The following is a 16,125-nucleotide window of genomic DNA, read 5'->3' on the forward strand; positions in this document are numbered from 1 at the left end:
CACCGGCTGCATCCCTATTGGTCCTCCGCCACGTGCGGCTCATGTTGCTGGGCGCGGGAGGGCAGAGACGCGGCGGCGACGGTCATGGGCGGGGGCGGGGCGGGGCGGGGCCGGGCCGGGCCGGGCCGAGACCGGGAGGGTGGGATCGATCGATCGATCAATCGGTCGGTCGGTCCCTGTAGGCGTCCGGCGTGGGCCTAGGCGGGCTTCATCTCCCGACCGCAGAAGAAACAGCAGGGGCGGGCGTTCTTACCTCTAGGCCGTGCTTGCGGTCGGTAACGGGGCAGGGGGCGCCGGTCCGGTCGCCGGGAAGGGCTTCCCCAGGCGGGCGCCGAGGGCTCTGTCAGGCTGGCGGGGTGGCTGCCGTGGGCCCGGCTGGGCGTGAGTCTGGCCCTCTCGCACATGTGTATGTCTAATATCGTTGCCTGTCCAATGTCACGGTTAATTTGGGACCAAAATTCTGATGCTGTGAAGAAGCTTGTGTTTGTGACGTCGGGGGGAGCTGAGTGGTCTCAGCGCCATGTGAAGCCAAACTCTGGCTAGCCCATGGAAATGGGGCATCAAATTGTTACAGGGAAGGGCTCTGGAGGTGGGAGGTTTGTCTGGGCTGTGTTTCATGCCATGCAGTTTATTGTTAATGGTAGATTAGGTTTTAGTCGGTCCTTACAGATGGTATCCCTCAGGCAAAGAGAAGGTTTCAAATTCCCGTGTTTTCCTAAAGAAAAAATGAGCTGGAGTGCCCTTGTCAGTCACCCTGAACTTTCCTTTTTTTGTCTGTCCACTACACAGGCTGTAAGATTTCCTTTTCTTCACTTAGATAGATATTTGTTCAGTATAAATAAATGCTGCATTGCAGCTTTTGATGGAGGCAGCTGGAGACTGTAGGAAGACACATGCCAGAGTAAGTCCCAATCCCCTGACACACCTGCAAGAGGTAGAACCCCGCGTGGCAAAGCGGCGCCTGTCACAGGCACGCCACCGGGCTATGCTGGCAAGACTCATCAGCAGTTTGCGGGAAGCTGTTTTATCCCAGTCAGACAACTCGGCCTCAAAGGTGCGGAGCAGTGACTGTATTTCTCTATGTATTGCTATTATACATGGGTATGTTTAAATTGAGCCAGGTTTATTAGGATGATCACCGTATCTTTACGGGTGCCAGTGATTTCACTGTGTGCAGCTTTCCTGGATCCCTTTTACTTTAAAGCTGCCAGCTCAGCATGAGCAAATTGTTCACTTTGTAGTCTCTGGGTCATGGGTTTGTCATGTGGCTTATCTGCCCTTTTCTTACAGGGTTTTTGCAGCTTCTTTATAGCTTTGTGTCTTCTTTATAGTGTTTTGGAAACAAACCAGGGGATCCCATGATGAAGTTATCTTGATTTCACAGTGTTTTGCTATGAAATCAGAATAGTGAGTTTAGGGACAGAAGAAGTTATAGGGGAGGGAGTAATTCATTCAGCCTTATGAGGTGCACTCTGTCTTTGAGACACTCTGGAAAAGTAAGTCAGGAAAAAAAACCACCAATACTGTTTATTGGTCTCTACTAAACTAAGAAACTATTTAATCAAAACAAAATTGTTTCTAAAGATCAAATTGACCCAAAATGCTGATAAGATGGATATTACCATGCTCAAGTCAGAGGAACAAACCCGAGTCCTTTTATCCTCAACTCTGCCACTGATTCATTTAGTTGGATTGCTTATTTTCAGTTTTCCAGTTCGTAAAATGGAGAGGGTAATGGCTGTTAGGACAGGAATTGTCTTTGTAAAGGGCTTTGAGGCTCTGAACATGCAAAATCTGCTGTCTGGGGCTTGTGCGTGCAGAGCATGCAGAGCTCCTTACCTTTCATGCAATTTGAGGTAAAGAGTTCATCACACCATGTTCTGAACAAGATGCAAGTTAAGCTGGAGTCACCATGATCTCAGAGGACAAGACTAAACAGATACTTGTTTTGTCTAGTCTAATCTTCACATACCAATTCTTAAAATTGCTTTTTAAGAAAAAGTATCCTGTGCCCCTCATGTGACTTTTGGAGGCCAAGGAAGATGAGTATCTTCAAAAGCCTAAATACAGAAGTTAGCTTGTAATCCTAAGTGCTTCGTGTCTGGCTAAAACATCCAGTGTGAAAACTCTGCAAGGTAGACATTCCAAGGTGATCGTGGATGGTCTCACCAACCACATAAATCTTGAAATATTTTTGAGATGTTATGTTTAAATGCATTGGCCATTTGTTCTCAGTTATGCTTGCTATACATGATGAAGGAATGATGTGCAGTACTGAAGTTATTCCAGTTTACATCAGTGTAGCTGAGAGTAGAACATGGCAAAGGCTTCTCCTAGCAAAATTCTCATGGGAAATGATTAGTAAAGTCTTATGCCTAAAGTTGGTAGACATCCAACAAGACTTCACAGCATGATATTTCTGGACATACTCCAAGAAGAGAATGATCCAAACAAGACCAGTTGCTGATGAAAGAATATCAGAGTTAAGTAGCAAATGTCTATGTGACTGGTTATTATGTGTATGTATTGCATAATATATACCAAAACATTTAATTCTATATTTAAGTTTTCTCTGGTGTTAGTTCTTTTCCTTTTTCATATGGATAAGGGTAGCTGGTGAAACAACACAGTTGTTTTCACAGTGGCATCGAGATAACTGAAGGTCAAAATGAAGGAAAAGTGAAGAAAACAACCAAGGCATGTTAAAACATTAATCCAGTCAGAGCAGAGAGCAATGAGTTCTGATTTCTTCTTATGTTTAGTATCAGGTTTTGCGTAAGGCTAAGAAATCTATCCAGAAGCTGGAGCAAACCTTCGGTTCTTCGCTGAAGATGAAAGGTACTGTATGCAAGTATTTGCCTTGGACAGAATGCCTGGACTTGGTTTTTATTTATTTGTTAGAGACAGATAGGTACATGGCTGAGCCCATTAAAGCATTAGAGCCAACTGTGGCTTTAATTGTAGCAGTAAGCAAGGGATAGCGCAGAAGACTGAACTCACAGAGCACCTCAGAAATCCTCCTCTGACTCTCAGTCATTTCTGCCCACTCCTCAGCCTAGGTGAAGGAAGGGAACAAGTAATTCCTGCTATCCCACAGCAGCAGGCAGTTCAGGCCAAGCACCCTTGTCACCCTGCTGCCAATTCACCCCCAACAGGTGTGGGGCTGGTGTGGGTCCCCAGGCTGCATGCTTGGGCTCCCACTGAGAGGCTGCAGGAGCACGTGTGCTCCTCCCAGCCACAGCAGCATGGTGCAGGGCGAGTCACAGCCATCACTAGCACCCAGTGTTACAAGTCAGCACAGCCAGAGCTTAAACTTCAGAACAGCAGGCTCTGGTGTGAGTTAAAGGAGAAGGACAGAGAAGCCATTGAGGATTTCCTAGTATAGGAAATGGAAGCCTCTATTTAAGAATTTACTGCAACAGAAACGGGTAAGAGAGATGCCGTGGTTTTGTTTTCTTTCAGCTTGGCAGGTTGTCTTCATGCACTTCTCCATTACTGCCTGAGACATGATGCATCACACAGGTCTAGTATGTGTTGTCAGCTGCAGGGCTTCAAGCCCTCACCAACATGCCTTCTGTTTACTGATGCTGGCCACTGCCTCCAGTGGCAGAAAGTAGGACTGGGGGCTGATGGGGTAGAGACTTTGGACATATTTTTATGTCCCTTTTACATCCATAGTTACTGCCAGCTAGAAAAAAGCATTGCTATTCATGTACCTTGCACCTTCAATAATTTGCATCGATTAAAAGACCCAGTGCTTAAAATGAGCAATCTCTTCTGAACCCACATCCTGGGATAAAGTCAGCCATAGGTAGAAGGAATAGTTTGACAGAGCAAACTAGAAGGGATCACAAGCAGTGAATCTGGTTGAGGATAGTTTGGAGGTAAGCTTCCCCTTGTATTTACTTGCATAGATGCACAATTCATATTGTTTGTGAATCACGGGTTGGTTGTCGGGTTTTTACATGCAGTTTGCTCATTATACGGCAGTCACAAAATACTGTATTGACTGGTGCTTTCCCAGACCTTGATTTGCTGGTTGTTTTCACCATCAGCTCTGTCAGACCAATGTTAGGAAGAAGGCATTGATTTTAAGTTCCTCAATGATCATAAACTCCCAATATTGCTAGTTACACTATAGGAGAGGCAGAGGTGTCTCCTTTCACATCATTTTTGCCTAATGAAAAGCTCTGGATCATGAAGGACCAGTTGTTGAAATTATTCTGACTGGGGCTGAGGGTGAGAGGGAAGCCAAAAGTGTCGCTGATGAGACAGTAACCTTTCTGCTGACAACAGAGTCCTTCAGTCTGGAGGATGGGAACACATCCACCTTGGAGGAAGTCAGGGAGGAATATGTCAAGAAACACGTCAGCAATCACAGGTAAGGGCTTATATCAACCAAGAAAAGATTATAATATTTTGCATGTGCTTCAATTCCAGCATCTCTGAACCTTTTTGTAATTTTTATTGATTTTCCAAGCTGAGGCCTTTCATCGTAAGGAAAAGATTAAGAGATTTCACCTAGACCCCCATGATTCTGTACAGTGCATGAACTCTAAGCATGTTGTTGGTCTCATTTCCAGTCAGTGCTTGTATTTCCTTTCCCTTCTATGTAGCTTATCTCCACCAAGGACTTCTCATTTGCCTGCAAAGCAAATGGACGAGGAGAAAGCTGACTTGGGAAGAATGGCCCTGGATTCTGGAGTGACCATGACAAGGGCCTTATTAATCCAGTTAAGAAGTTGTTCATGTGGCTTTTTGTCCTGTGTGTTCTTTCCAGCACTGCATCAGTCTCAGAAGCTGTGAGTGAGAGTGACTCTACCGTCTGGTATTTGATTCAAGAATGTGAAAAACAAACAATGGGAGAGGATGGGAAGCCAGAATTTATCCTGTCTCCAGACACTTCATCGCCAGATCTGGTGGAATTTGAACGGTAGGTGCACCCCACATTGCCGTCAGTTTTTTAATTTGTTTGCATTAACACCGTGCATCCTGTTGCTGCTGTTCGTGCAGCCCTGCTGGAGCCTGCATCTGCCTTGCAGAAGCCTTGTGTCTGCAACTTTGGCTCTGCTGTTGATGAAACTGAGTACCTCCCAAGTCACTTACCTGCGACTTGCATGTGAATGGACTCCCAGCACCATAGCAGCCCCCAGCTCTCCAGGCCTTGGAAAATCCCTGAGGATTTTCCACCTATCCTCTAAGAAAGAGAAAAAAATTTCTTCCAAGTGTGTCAGTCTCTGTGTGGCCATGCTTTACCACTGTCCAGATGGCTTGCAGAGTAAGATGCAACATACCTGCTAACAGTAATTGTTTACCAGGCAAGCTCAGGTGAAACAGGAGGTTATTAATCCAGAATGTGTCCTTGTGTGTTTGTGGTGTCAGTACCACTATCAATTTGTATCCTTGCAGTGGAGCTAGATTTTAGGAATGTACAAATTGCTGCACCAGATTAAATTCTCAAGAGTCTGGGGAGGTGCAGGAACCAGAGGTAGGCAGATACTTTCCCCCACAGTGATGTTCATCCTGCCTCTAATGGCATTGTTATGAGGAGCTTGAGCACTGCTGTGCCTTCCAGAAACAGACCCTTAGCTCCTGGCAGCTTGGAGTACTTTTTTTGTGGGTTCAGCAGGGTAAGGCTGGATGTGACCAGGGAAGATCATGTATTCCTCAGCTTGCGGGCTGCAGAACAGTGGTGGTCTGGAAGATATCAGAAAGCGCTCCTCAGAATGTCTGCAGCATGGCAGGGAGAAGGGGAACCTAAACACTTGCATGTGAGTTACACTTAGAGCTAGTGGGTGTGAGTCTATAACCCCCTTTAGGATCAGCTCCTAAGTGCCTGATGCAGGACCTAAAAATCAAAGACCACTGTCCTCATGTCAGCGGTACATGTATTTTAGTCTGAGGTTGTAATGGTGAAATTACTGGGGTTTTTAAAAAATTTATTCATATCTTAAGATGGAATACATTATTCATCACATTCTTCCCCTTGCTGTCAGACAGCACTAGGAGGCACTTAGAGGTCATGGATGCTTTTCCAAAAGGATAAACGATCATTTCATTGTAAAGATTTGAGAAATAAATGGATATCTAATCTATCCTGCACCATCAGGCAGAGTCAATTTTACCCTAACTATTCCAGAATTAAGAATATGCAGTGCAAGAGAATCCACAGCTGCAGCTGGCATCCTCTTCCACAGCGTCACCACCATAAACAAAAACTTCCGCAGTTCCTTCTCTTTTGCTTTGAACTGGTGCTTATTTGTAAAATTCCCTTATTGAGTTTTTCAGCAAAATGAGACTGCAGCTGTGCCAGCAGATGGCACCAGCCTCCCACTACAGTTCCTGCTTTTGCTCCTGTGAGAATCAAGAGGTGGCTGTAGTAAGGTATCATTTACAAGACCTTGAAATGTGCTGAATCAAGATTTTCTGGGGGAAGTAAGCTCTACTTCATCAAACACTGCATGACAGAGCCGTAAACACCTGACTTTCCCCTTCTTCACTGGCAAGGTAGACCAGGGCCTGTACTGTACAGACTTTGGCACTTTTCCTACAGTTTTATGGCAGACTGCAGATGCTTCATAGCTAATACTTCTCAAAAACCGGCATAAAACAATAGGGACTCTTCAGCAAAGAAAATAACAGCCTCTTCGTGATCATATAATCACATTATTTGGGCAGCATCAGAAATGCTTTGAGCTTCAACGGACTGGTTTTATTTTCCAAGTGCAGCAGGACCTACAATGGTAGGACTACAGAGTACTCTGTCCGGTGCAAAGTGTGGTTGTCTCCTTCCAGCTGGAGCTGAGTCATGGTTTAAGCTTAATTTCTTCAGCAAAGCAGTCCTAATGGTGATTCATATTCTTCTGAGAAACCCCAGATCCTTTGTTTGGAGCTGGACATCCAGAATCCTTAGTGAGCGCAATACCTTACCTGAGAATGCTTATTCCCCTTCCAGTATTTTGCCTCCAGCAATGGTGTAAAATACTCCAGAGTATGGAAACTGGAGTTTTAAACATGTTCATTCTTGCATGCAGAACTATCTTTAAGATTTTCAATATTGGTTTGCTGGAACAAATATTAAAAAAAAAAAAAAAAAAGACGACAACTCTTTTGAGTTACTTTCTCAATGCAATACTGTTCAGTTAATCAGGAAGTGTGCTCATTTGGGACATCTTCCAAGGAATCATTTTGAGCCCAAACTTAGTAACAATGACTGCTGTGTATAGAACTCTTGGTTTGTTGTCCTTTGATCTTGTTATTTTCATCTGAGAAGCTCTAAGCATTTAATTAATGTGAAATAACCTTCAGTCCTGCTTTCCAAAGTAGACATTATTATCCCTGGTTCACTGTGCCACACAGTGCTAACAGAAGAAGTGGGCTCATTCTGAGATTTAGTCACCACATTGAAATTAGGACAGTTATGTTCCATTACTAGTTTCACTACAGGCTGCACAGAATTCAGTCTTAGGGGTGCATTTCCTCAGCTGGAAAAGGTGGGAATTGAGCTCCCGTGCTTATTTAAGTCAGATCATCCAGGCCTGGGTAGTCTCTTTCTATCTGCACATATAGTACTTAAGACATCAGGATACGACCTCAGCCAAGGCTCTTAAGTGTAGTGCAATGCCAGTAAAAGGATAAAAAGTCGCTTACAGCACAAAGGCCTCAGGCTACAAAGGCAAGTAACTTAAGATTTATTAAATGCCAGAATGAGGTTTGCCTGTGTTACAAGTACAGCCTGCAGCGCCTGGATCTTCTGTTGTGAGGCAGTCCTGCTGAGGCTGTGGCTGGAGCCTGCCTTTTGCAGATGAAATCTTGGCAGAACAGAGTTGCTAAAATCTTCAAACAGTGTTGGCAACTTTCAGTAATTGTATGAAGTCTTAGAGAGGGTGAGATCAGTGAAGTAGTTATGAATGAGAGCTACTCCCCAGTCTCCTGTGGATTTGCAGTAGATGGCTACCTCACAGCCTGCTCTTAAGAGATGCTCCCTTTCCTTTCATTACAGATACCTGTATTTTTATAAGCACACAGTGGACCTGCTGATAGAGCATGGAATTGTTTGCACTGAGGAGGTGCCTCTTCCTGAGGTCTCCACGGCTATTTCCCACCTCTGGCAAGAGCTTTCTGAAGAAAGGAGAGACAGCATCTTGCAGTACTGTAGCCAGAGAGATTTCCTCATGGATCCTGAGGCCGCTTGCCAAGAGCCAGCGTGCAATGAAGGTAGTGTGAGGGACAGCAGAGGTAACAGTGAGGAAGCCAGTGGTTCCTCGGTCTCCACACCAGAGGAAGTAAGTGCTCAGTAACATACAAGTCTTCAGATGCTAATTGGCTGTGCAGCTTTTAATTGGAAACATACAGTTGTTGTAATTAAGCTTTCCCAAGGCCACTTGAATGCATAAGTGCAGACAATAAGCAGTCTTTGAGTAAATGTCTGCACCCAGTTCTCTCACGGTAAGATACACAGCAAGCTATTGGAGTGCAGTGATATTAATCCTGCTAGTTTCCACTGACCTGTAGAGTTTCTGTGCTAAGTAACAATTAAATTTGCTCTAACTTGCTCCAGGGGGGAGGGAGCAAGAACAAGAATTACACAGTTACTGTGCTCTGCAAACTCTCTGAGGAGCACAGATGAGCTAAATCCAGAAGGAATACCCAGTTTGCCAAGGCCTGCTGTGTTTTGGGTTGGGTGTTTTTTGTCAAAGCACTTGATAGCAAAGAGAAAGTATTTGTAGACCAGTTCCAGTGGTACAGAGCTAATGCCTGCCTGAGCCATGCACGTCTGCACGGCCAAGAAGTCAGCGACTGAGCAGACCAGGGCATTTGTTGAAACAAAATGAAATAACAGCCAACTCTTTTAAAACTGTTCCTGGAGCACTGATTATGTAAGTAACTAGCTGCTCAAAGTTGTGTAATTTTACTAGCTGCAAGGGAGGGAGAGATATCCACCTTTGGCATATAAGTAAATTGCATTAACAAGTTCTTTTTGAGTCACAGGACACAACTCATGTTACTAACCTTCTTAGGAAGTGTCGTGGGGATGCTGCATGTACTGTACTTTCTGGCACAGGAAATGTCTGAACTGCATTACGGCAGAGTGAACTAATGAGCTTATCAGTCTGTCAAAGGGAGCATACAAACTCCCCTGTAAGCCAGGTCGCACACTGGGATCGGATTTAGGGAAGCTAGCTGGTACAGCTGAGATCTCTAGCCATGAACAGCAGCCCACAGTCGTCTCTAAAGTACTGATACAATTAATGTTTTTTACTAATTTTCTGGGGACATGTAATGTTAAGTCTATTCCTGTCCCCACAAAACCCTCCTGGTTTACTCAGGTAGTAAAGGTACATGTTAAATGGAAAGAAAGAATATCATGCTTTTAAAAACTTCATTATTAGAAATTATGCCATAGGTAAAAATTTTAGGTGGCTTGATATGCTGACATCTGAAGTGTTTTCTCTGATAGGTAATGTTTGAAGATGCATTTGATGTTGCTGCTGGTTTCCTTGACAGAAGCGAGACTCAGGGAATGTCTAGCCACAGGTAACTTAAAAACTCACCCCTTTTGATAGACAAAGTAAGTTAATAGCCCACTGTCGATACTCGCTAGCAAGTTTGCTGTGGAGTAAGGCAATAGCCTAGCTTCCTTTTTTTGTGCCTGATTTTTAGTCAATGGTTAGAATAGCAGCCTCCAGTGACTGTGCTCACAATAATATTGTCTCTCAAGGTGCAAAAGTGAAATGATTATTAGGTACTTATGGCAGAATCAGTAAGAATCACTTATTAAGACCACTCCATCACTTCAGGATAACTGGGGTCCTTCTGATTTTCTTCACCATTCTGCATAGCTTTCCATCTTTTCAAATTACAATACTTGTAATGTTTTTCCTTTCCTCTCTCTCACTTACCAGGTCTATGAGGACCATAAGGTATTCCCTGGATAAGGCAGCTGACCATAAACTGTACTTTCATTTAATGAGATAAAAACGATCATTTTTTAACATTGTCTCCATTGCCTTTTCAAGTACCCTAATTCAATCACAAGGAGGTGATCAAGCTAAAGTGTCATTGACCTGAACAGTAACACAGAGAAACACAAGATCTATTAAATAATAACATGTCTTGCCTCTGCAGGTCAGATGAGTTACCGAAACGAGAAAGCTGGCACTGCCTTTGATTTTTCCCAATAGACTAAAGAAAGGAAAGGGTTGCTTTCCTCAAAAGGAAAATCACATGATTCATCTTTTATTCATTCCTGCTACATTAGGATTGTTTCTCTTTGCAAGTAGTGTTTTTAATATTTTTTAAATTCCATTTTCTACTTATTTTTCCATATTTAGAGAGTTCTTCAGTGTGAATTTCTTTCTGTCTTTCACCGCCATTCCACCTTGCACTTCCAGAACAGAATGAATGGAAATAAGACAGTTTTGACTGTTGATCAGAATATCCTTGAATACGTAATAAAGCTTAACAAATATGTACCCATTAAATAACATTTATTAGGTCAGAATTGCTGTTTGCTTTTAAAATAAGATTAAGTATTATTTAATACTGCAATGTATTGCCATCATCTTTACAATCTGTTTTAGGTCCCACATTAGATTAGTATTTCAGTAGTCAATATTTGCCCTATTCCCCTCCTTCCCTATCACTCTGTGCCTTGTAATTCTGGACAGAGGTATGATGGCAGAACTTTGTAAAATCCCAGGGAGAATATAGAGGTTAAATCCAGAATTAATATCTTAGTTTTTTTGCCAGAGTTACCTGTTACCTGAGTGCAAACCTGATAGCTAATGTATCATTTCATGACCCCGTGTTACTTGAAAACTTCACAGAAGAAGTCAAAGCTTTTCCTCTGAACAACCTTACAAAATACACTACCAAATAACCATTGTTGCTCTCTGTTACAATGGATATATACTTTTCCCCAAAGCACTGTTACTATAGCTGTCATGTATCAGTGGATCTTTGTTGTGTTACTGGTTTCTTGTATTGCTGTTCTCTGTTCTTACATATCTTCCTTGCATTTGTTGGACAATATCTTGTCAATATGCCCACTTCTGCTCCTCCCTGTCTCGCTTGGCTATTGTCTTTGATATCAGAATCATCTTGAAAACAATTTGAATCTTTTTAAATTTATAAATAAAATGTGGATGAGAGAAATTAAGTAGGAGGAGGAATGAGGGAACAGGAAATTAAATATAGTGTCTGGTTCCATTTTCAGTTCAGCATTTGCAAGCTGCACTTCTGAAAATCCAGAGGATCACCACAGACTCTATCTGCAGATCACTGACTTCCTAAAAAGCGTCTTCTTTGCTAATACACAGTTTTGCCAGGTAAGGTTCGCCAAAGGATTCCTTATAGAAGGAGGAATGCATTTCTGTCATTGTCAGACAGAGATTTCTGTTCTCTGTGCTTCTGATCATGTTGTCCAGAATTGTTACAAACAAGAACTTGTGATTCATCATTTCAGATGTGTCATTCCAAAAGGTCACTAGGGTTGCCTTTGTTAGAGAGAAAGTGCGTTATTATTGCTTCTAATATTATTCAAAATGGCAAATGACATGAGGAATTTTCTGTTTGTTTGTATGAAAGTTCCTTGTGGAAAACCTTGAGTGATCTCATCTGAGCAGGCGAAGCTTACTTCGCAGTTCTCCATTAACCTCCAGCCGTTTCATTCTGAGCTCAGTGGGACCACCTTCTGCTTTTCTGGGTGCCACGTTCCCTACCCTGAGCCCTCTGTTGGCAGGCCTTAGGAATAGGGTACCGTTGCAGGTTCACTGAGCCAGAAGTCATTGTGTTTGCAGTGTTTTTGCTTCCCTTCTTGCCCTCCTGCCAAAGAAGTGGCTCAGAGCTTGCATGTGAGTAGAGGACCAAAAGGGAGATACCCTTCAGCCAGAGCATGCTTGCTTGGGCTCAGAGTCAATTGTACCTCCACAGTAGCCGCTGATTTGCTATTTTTTATTGCCTAGCTTCCACCTGGTCTCTGTTACTTGAGCAGATGCTCCTTCCAAGGAAATAGTGTTTGTGACGAGCAGTAATTGGGACAGAAAACAAAGCAGAAACTACTGTTGCACGACTATCTGAATCTATCACATAGTGACTGCTGCGTGCCATTTGGTCCCCCCATCTCAGGGAGACAGTAGCACTAGAGGAGGTATAGAAAATGGCAGCAGGCACAGCAAGAGGCATTAAACAGGAGATATTAAAGTAGGACTCTTCCACAAAAAGACTGAGGGGTACCACGAAAGAATTTTGGTCCTAAATGGTGTGGATTTGGTACACAGAATGATTATTCATTGCGTCTAACACCAGAAGAACTAGAAAGCACCCAAAGAAATGAAACAAACAACATTCTTAAAAGTACTTGAACATGCAAAATACCAGATTTAACTCCTGGGGCATCAATCCATTGACAATTCCTAAATCTGAAGGTCCAGATACAATTTCCAGCTCAGAAGGTCCTCACAGCACAGTTTGCCATAATGCGAGGGCATATACTGTGGAACAGAGCACACTGCACGCACAGTTCTTGCACTTTTTGTCTAAACATCCACTCCTGGCTGTTGTCAGAGACCAGGCACTGATCTACACAGCCCTTTGGTCTGTGAATAGCTATGCTCTGCGTAAGAGCAGAGCTGTTTCTCTGTTTATCTAAATGACCATGAACTGAGCACGCTGAGAAGAGAAAGAAAAGCATTAGCCAGGATACAGTATTTTCCGGTTTTAAATTTCTTTTGTGAATGTCATGCCTGGCTGCATTAGGTGGTCCCATTTTGTCCTTCTGCTTGGCGCTGCATTGCTATATGTGAGCCCAAGTACATCTCACAGCTCCCAGATGAGATGGTATGAGAAGAGGTGGTGCTTCTTTCAGACTTTGAAGAGGGACATTTGAAATAAGACTAGGAGAATGGGAATGATGGGAAGATGGGCAGCAAAAGAAGCTGAAGTAGTGCAAATTGGCAGTTGACTGAGTTCTGTGGATCCAAAAGCAAATAAAAGGTTGTGCGTACTTCTTTTATGCAAGAACTTTGAGTTGTCTGTGATAAGACAATAAAAAGGGAGTTTGAGCAGAAATCACCCAGGCTAGAGAGTACTGATAATGTGAAGGTCACAATCTGTTTTGGTTTAGATAACTGCAGTACAGCACATCTACAGAGTCCTGCCAACAGGAAAAAAAAAATATGACTGACAAGAATTTTTTGTTTTGAGAGCAGAAATTCAGCTCCATCTCAAAGCAAACAGATTGAGGCAGTTATGGAAGTGGTTGTAGAGCAGGGATAGGAGATGTTCCAGTAGCTTGAAACACACCAACTCAAGCATCAGAGAGCTCAGTATAGGCTACATATCTTACCCCAGAAATTGGGCTACTCAGAAATCAGAGCACCAGAGACTCTGGACTTGAAAGGGAAGGGAGCCCTTCCTGCTTTCCTTATGGGTGTGTCTGAACCCCTGCAGACCATTCCCCTTCCCTTGATGTAGTACCTATGCCAGTGATACACTAGCCCAGGAGTTTGGGCAGTGCTGGGATAAAGTATCCCAAGGATAAAGTGATGTCCTGGTGTGCTGTGTGCACACCTTGTAGAAGATACAGAGGTGGGTAGCAAGTACAGTACAAAGGTAAGTCATGCTATGTGCACCTGACTGAAATACAAAAGGCAGCCTATGGTCGCCTTTCCTTTCCTCTGCAGAGCTGATGAGGTGTTGGGTTTTATTGCTGGTCATTACATGCCAGTGCTATGTTACACCATTTCTGGTTAACTGTCCAGGTGCAAAGTACTATTGTTGGATTGTGAACCTTCACCATTTTGGAGTCACAGTGCAGCTCTGTGATCACTGAGTGTAGCTCCTCCTGAGCTGCTGCCCTGGCTCTTGAGGCTGCCAAGGGCAGGCACCTCACTGGTATAAAATGCTTGAGAAGGACTTACACAAGAGGAGGGAGGAAATCATTTGGACAAGGAAAGGGAGGGCTTTTCAAAGGACAGTGACCCAAAAATGAGAACAGGAGCATGCTTCCATGGTACAAGGTAGGGAGATATTTCAGAGCATGAGATTAGTTAACCAAGCTTGTCATTTTTCATGAGCTGTTGTCTTAAGGTCACATCATAAGAGATGCTTAGCAGCAAAGGCAGTAAAGAATTTAGACTGAGGTCCAAAGATTTTACAGTACCTAAGTGAAAGTCAGTGGGTTTTTCCCTAAATAGCACTGAGCCCCTTTGCATCTTCAAAGGCACACTTTCTTTTAAAAGCATGGATTTTAGATGAGTCACTTGAAAAGCAAGTGGGATTTAGTGCTCCTTAAGCTATACATTTTTTTAAACAGCACCTATTTTTAAAAGCAGTCTTGCCCTAAAGAGTCTTGCATCAGTGCAGAAGGTGGACTAGACGGACTGCAGGCGTGAACACTTTCATCTCCTAGACTTTGATTTCTCAAGAGCCACTTACTCTCCGTAAGCTGGTGAAAGAGAAGACCATTTCCTTCTGTTGCTAAAAGAGCAGCAATGCCTGCAGTCAGTAGGAGGACTCAAGGAAGCGCTTATCTTCAGAGCCTGTTAATGTGACCCACTTGATACCACAGTCAGTAACAGCTGTCTAAATGATGTGAATAGACACAGGGTGGAGCCCTTTGATTTTATAAATAAATTGGTTGAAAATTTGAGCTTCGTCAGGCACCTCAGGCACTTGACAAGTGCTGATTGCTGATTCAGAGAGGAAGTAGGGCTCATGGCACATTAGCTGGCATATGTCAGCGCTTGACCAACCCACTGTATATTTGAAATACAATTTACTCCTGTGGTTTTTAAGCCTGCTTGACTTTGTGGGGGCTTTCAGGAAGAAGATCTTCAGTTCGATTATGAGACTGTGATGCTGAGGTGCACTGAGACCTTCGATGATGAAGATTTCTAAACAGTACCTCTGTTTGCTAATGCTTTGCCAAGCATTGCTGAGTACACCAGGCACGTGAAGAGACTGCAGCTCTTTCAGTGAAGCATCTCTCAGAGCAGAGTGTGGAGACACTGTGTTAAAGTGGTTTGTTACCGTTGACTTCCCATTCCCTCATCAGTGCTTCTTGATACATCAGTTGAGTATTTTACACCTTTAAAAGTTACAGGGTTTAGATATTTATAAAATATTAATAAATACTTTTGTCTATTGCTTGTTGATGTTTAACCTCACTTCACAAGTAAACTGAAGCATGCGCAGTTAAGTGACCTTGCCTAGCATAAGCTGTGGAAGAACTGCAGAGAGGTCACGTCAGTGACAGCCTGCACACCCCCATAAGGTGCAGGTCTCAAACTGCAACCTGAAAAAAATCAAATTGCCCCACACCCTGGCAGCGATTACTTTTCCAGTGAAATTCTTCAGTTTGGGCTGACAAGGGAAGAGGGATTTCCTCACAGAGAGTGAGATGAGGCTTTTCTATCACTTTTTGAGGACAGCAGCAGTGGCCACCCACTGCCAAATCACCCAGAGAAGTGCAGGCACACTAATACACTTTGGATTATGTACTTTTGCAAAGTGTGTAAAGCTGAGTGATCAGCCCTGTGCTCTTCTGCTACATCTCATTCTTTGATGAGCAGTGCTGCTCAGATAGTGTCATGGAATTAAAAATGCTGTGGCGATTAATAAAATTCTTCACAACTTGGTACTATCATTAGAGGCTCCCTACAGACTTGGACAAATTGTTTTCACAGTGGCTATGCTAAGGTCATGCTAACAGCCATCACAGCCAGAAAGGCTAAAAGTTTTACTTCAAAATCTAAACTGAAGCTGGCATGCCCAAGTAGCCATCAGTCTACAGCAGCCAGGCTTTTAGGCTGAATCCAAGAGGGCTGAGCTGTGGCTGAGCACTGCCTTGGTGCATAAGAGCATGATACATGCAGCTGAATTCAAGCAAACAGATGTGGAGCCTAGTACTGAAGTACAAGGGGAGAATAATTCCTCCAGAGTGCCTTCTGTCCCTGTGGTTGAGGCTGTGGTAGCACTCCCCAGGGGATGTTTGCCAGCCTGCTGTGTTTGGAAGTGGGGGTGGAGGGTCCTAACTGCAGATCCTGTTTGGGTTTAAGAGCCCCTCTGAGTTCTCCAGGGTGCAGCCTTGCCTTTCCCTGGCCTTTCTAGTGTGCTTGAGGT

The 16,125-nt window shown here is 43.6% G+C and overlaps 2 protein-coding genes across 2 annotated transcripts in view; one reads left to right on the top strand and one right to left on the bottom strand.

Annotated features, from left to right (window-relative positions):
- The window catches only part of MGP (matrix Gla protein), a 228,501-nt gene that overhangs the window by 186,477 nt on the left and 25,899 nt on the right, over positions 1-16,125 (bottom strand). The gene's annotated exons all lie outside the window — the stretch shown is intronic.
- STRA8 (stimulated by retinoic acid 8) lies at positions 154-15,141 on the top strand. The gene is made up of 8 exons (XM_075079639.1): positions 154-1,054; positions 2,763-2,838; positions 4,297-4,381; positions 4,781-4,933; positions 8,003-8,285; positions 9,461-9,537; positions 11,219-11,330; positions 14,827-15,141. The coding sequence occupies exons 1-8, from the start codon at positions 863-865 to the stop codon at positions 14,899-14,901; spliced, it is 1,053 nt and encodes a 350-aa protein (XP_074935740.1). The 5' UTR covers positions 154-862; the 3' UTR covers positions 14,902-15,141.

Source organism: Phalacrocorax aristotelis, chromosome 1 (genome assembly GCF_949628215.1).
Source record: "Phalacrocorax aristotelis chromosome 1, bGulAri2.1, whole genome shotgun sequence".
NCBI classification, from domain to species: domain Eukaryota; kingdom Metazoa; phylum Chordata; class Aves; order Suliformes; family Phalacrocoracidae; genus Phalacrocorax; species Phalacrocorax aristotelis.

What these genes read in the sequence shown, in the direction of transcription:
- STRA8 (XM_075079639.1), top strand. Translation starts at nt 863, where the DNA reads ATGGAGGCAGCTGGAGACTGTAGGAAGACACATGCCAGAGTAAGTCCC. An exon ending in GATCTGGTGGAATTTGAACG is followed by an intron (nt 4,934 to 8,002) that starts GTAGGTGCACCC and finishes CTTTCATTACAG; the next exon opens with ATACCTGTATTTTTATAAGC. An exon ending in CAGGGAATGTCTAGCCACAG is followed by an intron (nt 9,538 to 11,218) that starts GTAACTTAAAAA and finishes TTCCATTTTCAG; the next exon opens with TTCAGCATTTGCAAGCTGCA.